The sequence below is a fragment of the Lupinus angustifolius genome, chromosome LG12 (genome assembly GCF_001865875.1).
Source record: "Lupinus angustifolius cultivar Tanjil chromosome LG12, LupAngTanjil_v1.0, whole genome shotgun sequence".
In the NCBI taxonomy this organism is placed as follows: domain Eukaryota; kingdom Viridiplantae; phylum Streptophyta; class Magnoliopsida; order Fabales; family Fabaceae; genus Lupinus; species Lupinus angustifolius.
In genome coordinates this window covers 15,255,746-15,265,946 of record NC_032020.1, presented here as the reverse complement: position 1 = coordinate 15,265,946, position 10,201 = coordinate 15,255,746, and the positions used below count along the sequence as shown (strand labels likewise).

The 10,201-nt window shown below is 32.8% G+C and overlaps 3 protein-coding genes across 3 annotated transcripts; 1 reads left to right on the top strand and 2 right to left on the bottom strand.

Moving 5' to 3' along the window:
• On the bottom strand, positions 1,234-2,051 carry LOC109361768. Its single transcript, XM_019607308.1, has one exon. It carries the CDS (start codon positions 1,589-1,591, stop codon positions 1,235-1,237), a length of 357 nt encoding a protein of 118 aa, XP_019462853.1. The 5' UTR covers positions 1,592-2,051; the 3' UTR covers position 1,234.
• On the bottom strand, positions 4,109-4,833 carry LOC109362876 (60S ribosomal protein L27a-3-like). The gene has a single exon (XM_019608943.1). The coding sequence runs from the start codon at positions 4,773-4,775 to the stop codon at positions 4,329-4,331; it is 447 nt and encodes a 148-aa protein (XP_019464488.1). The 5' UTR covers positions 4,776-4,833; the 3' UTR covers positions 4,109-4,328.
• On the top strand, positions 5,724-6,101 carry LOC109361924. Its single transcript, XM_019607449.1, has one exon. It carries the CDS (start codon positions 5,724-5,726, stop codon positions 6,099-6,101), a length of 378 nt encoding a protein of 125 aa, XP_019462994.1.

The following is a 10,201-nucleotide window of genomic DNA, read 5'->3' as shown; positions in this document are numbered from 1 at the left end:
TGTGGAGGGCTATTGGATAGTGTGTGTTGTTTCTACATCCTAATATGGTTGAGAACTCTATCATGTATATTTTAACGTGCATTAATCTATTGAATATGAAGAATAGTTCAGAACTTCAGATTATTATACCCAAACAATTAATCAACATTACAATTTGATCTAAATTCATAAACATTGAAGATACAGTGATGGGTAATCATAATATAATGGTATTAGATACGTAATTGATGTTCATAAATTTTAAATTCACGTGCTTCAGGAAAATGAATTTGGATTGCAATTTGCTATACTTAACTAACTACAAACACTATTACTATTTCCTGAAAACTAGTGAAAAGGCATTTACAACAAACAGATATATAACATTATGGCAGCAAATGGGAATTAATGATGGTTTACATTGCTGTCATCAATAAATCACTTGTCTTCAATATGATAACCATGTTCAACCAACCACACAATCTGGTCCAGAGAATGATATAAATATCAATTAATAGATTAGTTCTAACGCAGTTTTCAACCTATTCCACAAGCTTATATATCAGAGGGGACAAAATGCAAATAGCAACTCTCAGAAGTATCTCCATGATAATAATACTGCAACTTACAACAGAAAACAGAAATTCATGCAGCCACGCTGAAGACTAAGTTCCACCAACACAACCATTCCCTGTTTAGAACTTGGCTACACAAACTTTCAATATATACAAAGCAAATGTGCAAAAAATAAAAAGAAAGAAAATTCAGAGTAGTTTAGGGAAAAAAACACCTCGAGTGAAATAAAACAATAAATACCCTAAAAAACCTCAGTCACTGTTTATAGAGACATATATTCACCAAGATAAAAGTTCATAAAGCAGAAACCAAACTACTACAATGATACATCTCAGGATAAAAAAGGATGGGACATAAACCACAAGAGATAGAAAAGTTGGTAATGCTACCCAATCTACTACAGTTAACTTTTATCATGTGAAACATTTCCATATACAAAAAGGTAAATTTACTTTGTCTTGTTGATATGGTTAGCCTTATGTATAGTTTATACATCAGTCAATCAACAATACTCAATACCACAAACAACAATGGCTATTAAAATGGACTTTACATTTTCAGAATGTATAAAGATCTGTGTCTAATTACAATACAATCTTACTCTACCATTTGAAACACATACAAGGATAACAACTTTGATTAACGAAATGAGGACTTATAGATCCAAGGGCTGTCTGTACTATTGAGCTCCTGGCTGATAAAGAGTAAGGTGGTATATGGCTTTTGCAAAGAGTTCCCTCAAATCAGGATGCTGAGATAGCACAGGATGAGCAAGCTTCTCAAGAGTACTCAAGGCACATTCTTCCTCAAGAACCTTACTACTACCTGCATTCAAGGGAAGGTAACAAAGTAATTTTAGCTCATGCATGTGTGCCCGATCCTTTATATAAAGCATAGCCATTAGCTTGGGAATTCCGTTAAGCTCAAGTACTGCCTTAGAATTGTCAACACAATTATACAAACTTTCCCAAGGCAATAGCAGCTTCAATTGCAACTTCCACATCACTATTACCAAGTACGGCAACCAAATGACCATGGACCCTATTGACTTAATGGCAGGAATCAGCCGTGCAGGTCACTCCCTAAGATCTGCATTGGATTCTGCCACGGCAGCAATCTCCATAAGACAACTGAACTGCAACACTCCACCCTAAAATTCAATAATCTTAGCTAAACAAAGGAAACCTTTCCTCTCGATAACCTTCTTGTTGCAAATTAAAAGAGACCATGTGGAGAGTTTCCACAAAACCTTAACACAACACACTTCGATCTCATTCCTCTATCCAGCACTACCCACTTCTGTTTCCCTCCTCTTCCACTACCATCAAAATTCGCTAAAGGCAAAAAAGAGGTAGAGGGCCTGGCGGAGAACATGTCACTGATGGAACTCTCTAGAAGATTCCAGACCTTTCAGAAATCAACAGAGGAGGTTATGGCAGAGGACGTCGTTGTGCTTCTTACTCTTATGGAGTAAGCCAAGAGTCTGTTCTACGTTATTGATGAAGTCAGCAGCGATACAGCAGATAGGGCAGTCGTTGATATTGATTGTGTTATGACGCAGAGGGTGGAGCAGAGGCTATCGCAGAGGAGGTGGGCTTTGTTAGGGAGTTCGAGTCAGCTTGAGCGAGTTTGATGACTGTCTCCCGAGGGTGGGGACCAGTAATTCCTTTTGGAGGTTATTTTCATCTTCCTGTGTAATGTATAAGGGTTATGGTTACCTATTGAAGAAGGTTGAAGAACAAAACACAAATCACAATACCAATCACCTTTCTTTCTTCACTAGTACAGTGTAGTGTTTGTTAAAGTCTGTTTGGTGTTATATCTTATCTGTAGCAGCAAAATCTAGGAGGAGGATACATGGACAGATAGAACCAATTGTACTTGTTTTTGTTTATTGAATTGAATCAAGGAATTTAATTGACTGAGGAAGAAATCAGTGAAGGAATAAGGGAGTGGTAATGTAGTGTACTAACAAGCCAAGGCATCATATTAGAGGTGGTGCTTCCTTCCTCCGTTATTCTTGCAAGGCACTTATTGACTGTAGTGGACCAGTAATTAAAGGTTTTTGAAGCGACTAGGCACAATCTTTAATGACCATAAATGAAAAAAAAAACTAAATTTGAAAATCAAAGTCGATCAAATATAAAAATATAATTTTTCCATACACTATTATTTTTTGAATTCTTCAATCATACCCTCATGACACTTGTTGACATTCAGTGTGTACTAATGTAATCCATACCATGTCAAATGGAAAGTGTGCAGTGTGCAGCTTTTTAATTTTTTCAAAATTAAGAAATATGATTAATTTTCTCACTCAGTTTTTGGAAGGGTAATTTCTTTTTTGCTGTTTGAAGCAGGGATTATTAATTATTACAGGAGAGATCGAGGAAATGAGATGAATGGATCAATAAAACCAACTGCCAAGTATGAAATTATGAATAGCACAACTTCACTTCACTCATATATAACAAAGGGAAATCATTATTCAGCTTTGTGCCTATATACAAAGCAGCGAAAAACTAAAATACCCTGGTGAAACAGTACAGCACATGAGCACTTTCTTTGTTGTAAACGTGTACACAGCAAAATGATCAACAGTAATTATACCTTATGATGTTGATTTAAGAGTTAAGGGCTCATTTGATGGCCGGGATAAGATATGGACATGATGGGATAGATAACAGAATATATGGTATGAAGAGTATAGTAGGCTTCCAACACCAAAACAAAGGATGAGGATGACAGCCACATGAAATCCAACAACAGTATCAATGCAACTTCAATAGCCTGTTTCCTTGTGAGTCACAGCCGAAGGGGGATCTCTGCATATCAGTCACACAGCTATGATATTGGAGGCTAGATACACGAGATATTGTTAGGCACAACAGTACAATTCTTGAGTGGTTGGGATAGACAGGAAATCTGGTTTGTGTGACATTTGAGGCTGGACATATTACTGGCTTATGGGTTAGAGGAGCAAAAAATTCTGGACTGGTTGGGACTTGTGATAGCCAAGGTAGGTATGGTTTGTGAGCTAAAATGTATCATGTACTATTGTGTTACTTTAATTCCAATGAGGACAGAAAACATTAAATAAACATCACTATAACTAACACGAAGAGATTTATGTTATTTTACTTTCAAGCACGCATAAGAGAAGATGCCATAAAATGAAATTAATCCAGAATTCCAGATCAATACCAAAATAAAATTACACAAAACAAAGGATTTCAAACATCATCTGAAATCCCATTTGATAATGGATAGCCAAAACACCAAAGCTAATATCTATTTTCAAAAAAAAAAAAAAAAAAAACCTGACAAGTATCAATTTTCACATTGTCCTCCTTAGATTAGCAACTCCTCGAGAGCCACAATAAAAAAAGGTGCAACAGAAAGCCTACTCAAATCATCATCAAACTTCAAGTTAATAACACTCTTTAGATCATAAATGTGAGAAATTAAAGATTCCTTCCTTGATACATCTTTCTTGGCAGAACTCAGACCTCTACTCTTTTCACGATATACTTGTTAAAAAAAAATCACATCATCCACTTAACTTATTCTTCATTCATTTTAATGCATTAAAAGGTTATAATCCAAAATACTCAACAACAAAATGTGAGTAAAATATGAGATCAAAATGCAATTAATCCAGCTCCAACATAATAAAATGAACAAAGCTTTCGGCACAAAAAATCCAGATCACAATATTTCAAAACAAAACAGTAAACCCTAATTTCATTAAATTAAAGATACCCATAATGAAATCAAGCAGTGAGAATAACAGCTCCACCAGCCTCCTTGATCTTCTTCTCCGCGATCTTAGAAACAAGCTTCGCCTTCAACACAATAGGTTGGTTCTCAGGCAAAACACCTTTACCCAAAACCTTGAAGAACCCGAACTGCGTTACATCGATCAACGGTGCCTTACCCTTCTCCTTCGCAGCCTTATCCTTCACCTCCTGAGGAACCAGTGACCAGAGTTTATCGATGTTGACGATTGGGGAATAGAACTTGTTGCGAAGCTTGTGGAAGTAACGCATACCGACCTTACCGAAGTAACCAGGATGGTACTTGTCGAAGAGGATGCGGTGGTGGTGCATGCCACCGGCGTTACCACGTCCACTGGGATGCTTGCGGTGCTTTCCTATACGACCATGACCGGCGCTGACGTGGCCTCTCTTCTTCCTGTTCTTCTTGAACCTCGTCGTCATTTTCTCCTCCTCTCCTTTCGCCTCTGAGTGTGAGAAATGGTATTGGACTGCGGCGATGGATATGAGATTAGGGTTTTCGTGCTTATAAACGAAGCGCTGCTGTTGATTTTACTATTTTGACCCCACTATAATCAATTTATTGAAATTCAAATAATAATGCATATTTATCCAATTTATACAGAGTATATAAAGAGTGTTTGTTTATATTTTCTTTTTCATATGCAAAGTAAAATGGATTATGAAAAATTTTATGCAAAAAAAATGTCTCTCTTATACCAATTTCTTTATATTTCTCTTTAACTTATGCAATTGATAATAGTTTTATCACCATAAAAATACATCTCCCACAATGGTAGGATTTTGGTTCACTTTCCATCTTATTATAAGTGCTTTATCTAGTATCTCAATTTTAGTATTCTTTATTATTCTTTAATATGTTTTTGGTGAAAATTCAACTACAAACTTAATTTTTAAATACTCGAGCTTATTAAATAAATAAATTCAAATAATATATTCGCCCTACTCTAGATTTTTTTTAATAAAGTATCTCTTTGAGAAGGTAATCTAAAGTATCAACCATCTTATTGAAAAAGTACTGAAGTAACTTACGGTCTCCTTATATTTTCAGATTTATTTATGTATTTGATTTAAGGTAATCCACGTTTAAATAAGAATTGTCGCTTTCTCTTATATCAACGAATCACATGACTCCAGTGGATATACTACTTAACCACCGCTACTACTAGTAGACCTAGCCCATGTGCTGCACATGCCTCCCACAGTATAATATAGTTCACCAACCATGTAATAATATCATAATCTACTAGCCAGACACATAAGATTATTCGTTAGTATTATCATCTTCCTAGACTTTTCTACCTTTTATTCCATCAACCCTCACTTCAGAATTTCATATCATTGTTTTCTTTTCTTCAAAGTTGGTAAAGTATGAACAAGATTATCACAATTATATCCTTCTTAGCGGCCTTAACCGCTTCCTATTCTGTCTATGCGTTACATAATCACAAAGCTGAAGGTGAAGGATTCTTCTATGTGGCACCGGCGCTGCCTCTTTTCGAGGTGGCTGTCACAGTGGTTGTTGCAATAGTGTTAATATTGGCTTTTCGAGCCACCGTGATGACGTGGATCACGGTGTTGGTGCTTCTGGCTTTTGCAGGAAACCGTAGAAAGGTTTTGGTCCAACGAGGTAGGCGAATCACCCTTGATGTGACTTGGTACTTGGTCAGCGTTATGTTTAGATCACAGAAAGGACTCTTAGCCTTGGCTTGTGCCACCCTCCTCAGCTTCCTCGCCACTTATCGATGAAGGACAGCTAGGTACATGAGACTCACATCTATCGGTGACGAATATAGTAAATATATTTTTTATGCATATAGTTGTGATTCTTTGTAGTTTTAAGCAGTTAATACATTTTTGTAGGAGTCCCCATATTGAATAGAATAATAAACTTAATGTGATATTTAAGTTATGAGGCTCTCTCACCTAATAGATTAATCTTCTGGGTTAGACTCTCTCTCATGTGCTTAAGTCCTAACAATTGGTGCTTTCGTTAAGAGTTGTGTCACAGAAAGGGCTATCTATGTGAGTGAAACCGCCAAAAGAGAAAGGACTTCAAGTCAGTGTCGATAAAGTGAAAGCCGTCGTGGACTTAAGTCCATTGAGCAATGTTAGGAGTCTTACATTAAGTATAATAAAAAAGATCTTGTAATAACTCTACAATGTAGGACTTAAGCTCAGGCCCATGAGGAGAGTCCAACCCCTTTAAGGACCGACGTCTACAATAACTCTCACTTTTGAGCTTAAGCCCATGAGGAGAGTTCAACTCAAAAGACTAGTCTATCAGGTGAGAGAGTTTATGACTTAAATACCATATTGAATTTGTTATTCTACTTCTGCGAGACTCCTAACACATTCTTTGTAGTTTTAATTTTTAGCTTCAAAAAAGATCTTGTAATAGATTGCTCAAAAAAATCTAGTATTTGTTAGTCCTGTCTCAACAGTTATGTTATTTTGTGAAATATACCATGTCCATATATGAGATATCTTAGTACTATGGAGTATGGATTGATGGCATCATGATACTGTTTCATTTCAAGCCTTGATTTCACAAAGGAATGAATTATTCATTTATTCTGCTTGATTAGATTGATATGAAGATGAAATGACCTGGGCTTAGAGGGAATATAGAATCGTGGTGAGTGAAAAATTAAAGGAAATCAGTTGCACTGGGAACTACAACATAATGGAAGACAAATAAGACACTTATCAGATTGGAGTTTCCAAATTCAGGGTAATTCAGTGTAGCTTCCTTGAGGTTCATTCATGATATCTTAGAGCATCACATTGTGAGAATAAACGTCATGTATCTAAAGTTGGTGTTTCCAATTTTGTCTAGTCCATGATATCACATAATATTTTATTTTGTTTTAATAATGAGAATGAAATGATACATAAGAATTGATATTCTTTAGTAACATACATGAAATTACACTATTTGTCAGAAAAGGGCTGGGAACACTTAAGGCACATGATCTTCATGGCATATTGTGTGTTCGTAGCACCATTTATGAATGGTATAAGATATATTGTGGGATCTATATTTTGTATAATCTAGAGTATTACTCATTGGTAATGGATTAATTGAATTTGTGATAATATAAGGAGTAAGGGACCAATTCATTCATGTAAAATTACAAATCGACCCAAAATAATAATAAAATGTGGGCTAATCACTTAACACTTACAACCACTGAACCACCTATTATTTCAGCTGCGTGATTCTTACTCCATTTTTTCCTTTTTAATACCAACTCTAATCCCTTTTGATTTTTATATTTAAAAAACATTTAATAATTGATACTTTTATTTAAGGAATTGAATGATATGTTATATATTCTACAGTAACTACTATGTTAGTGTGTGTGATATCAACTCAGCATTTGGAATTGAATGTACATGTTATAAATGTTCAAAATTATTTGTGCACACAATGACGAAATTAATTTCTATATGAAATATGCAACATTAACATGTGTTATAATTAAATTATGTAGCAACACATAATAAAAGAAGACAAAACTAATCTTGAATTAACCTCCACGCTCTATTTTTTTTTCGATGACACCTTCACGCTCTATTAGATCAATCAAATGACAACATAAATATCAACTCCACAAAATGAAACAAACATAAAGTTAAAAAATAAAACGAAAATTTGCTTACATAAAAGTTATAAGAGTTTTTATCTCTATCTAACCCCAAGTCTTAAAGAGCTTTTGTTTCACTTTCTATAACATTTAGTGCAAAATAAAACTACTCCAAATTCAGAAATCATAATTCATAATCCAATCCAAATGAGTAATCACAACAATTTATGCTTGTAATATCTATCTATTAACAATTAATAAAAAAAACTTTAACATACCCATGTCACATTCTCCTCACATTTTTTCTACTTATGTCACATGTCACGTCCTCCTTAGATTTTCCCCTTCTAAAATGTTCTATGATATTAATTTATTATCTATATAACAAAAAAAAACTATTTATTAACACAGGTCATCATCTCCTTAACTTAAACTCATTGTCATGTCATTATTGACACATGTCACAAATTCCTTAACTTTCCCCTTCCAAAATGTCCACAGATTCTTATAATGAACTATCACACACTATATCATTCTTCTACTATCTTAATATAAATACATGTGAGAATAAGTTGTCCAAAGAATAGTCTATTTTCATCAAATTAATCTTTCATCTCTCTACTCTTATTTCATTTCAATTTACTTCTTAGTTATGATATTACAATTAATAAGCTCCCTTAAAAATATCTGACAATGAATTTATCTCAAAATAATGATTTTAATACTAATTATTAAAAAAGATCCTAAAATGTTTGCAATTAATATTAACATATTCAATTTCATATTATGTATAATTGATTATGATAATTAATTGATTTGATTTATATTTTGATTAAATTATTTATGATTTGCTAATTTTAAGCAATGCTCATTACAGATATAAATTTGCATAACTGTAAATAATAAATTTGCGAAAACTTAATAATGAGGCTACAAATAAATGGTCAAAATTGTCTTCCTCTTTTCAATTATTCATATAATGAGTTATGATGTTACAATTAATAATGAAATATGTTGATATTCTAACTCCCTTAAAAATATCTGACAATGGATTTATTTCAAAATAATAATTTTAATACTAATTATTAAAAAAGATCTTAAAACGTTTGCAATTAATATTAACATATTCAATTTCATATTATGTATGATTGATTTGATTTATATTTTGATTAAATTATTTATGATTCGCTAATTTTAAGCAATGTTCATTATGGATATAAACTTGCATAACTGTAAATAATAAATTTGTGAAAACTTAATAATGAGGCTACAAATATATGATCAAAACTGTTTCTCTTTTCAATTACTCATATAATGAGTTATGATATTACAATTAATAAGGAAATATGTTGATATTCTAACTCCTTTAAAAATAACTGACAATGGATTTATTTCAAAATAATGATTTTAATACTAATTATTAAAAAAGATCTTCAAAACGTTTGCAATTAATATTAACATATTCACTTTCATATTATGATAATTAATTGATTATGATAATTAATTGATTTGATTTATATTTTGATTAAACTATTTATGATTCGCTAATTTTAAGCATTCCTCATGTGTGTTTTAATTATACAAATGTGTGATTAATATATATATTCTTAGTAATGTGAATGTACGGGTAACATATGTGTTTGAACTATTAAAATGTATGAGTCACATGTTTGTTATTCAATATGAATGCACAGATGACATATATGTTCTTAATTATGTGAATGCACATGTAATATGTACATCTTTATCCATGCGGGCAAAAATTACGATCCGTGCAAATGCTAGTTAGTTTTGGATGATGAAACCTTAAGCAGGCGTTTAGTTATAGCTGTATAATTTTGTAATTTGTTTGTGTAACACGTGGTCAAAAAAGTTAACAATCTTAATAGTGAAAACTTGATATTTATTATTACATGATTTGATCATCTATCCATGGAAATTAGAGATCACAATTCATTATCACATTCTAATAATCAATTATGAGTCACAATTTTTACATATGCCAGAAATTAAATACACTTGATTCATTTCAACTTATCATTAACTGAATATTAATAGGCTATAATCATTAGAAAACTTATTTCAGCGTGCATTCAATACAATTCCCCCTCTTGCATAGCATTCATTTTAAACAAAATTAGTTGTAAAATTTTTACTTTTGAATATCTCTTACTAATGTTTTAATTTTAGATACTGTGAATTATGCAAATACTTCTTAGCAATGTTTTGATTTTGTATTATATATATATATATATATAT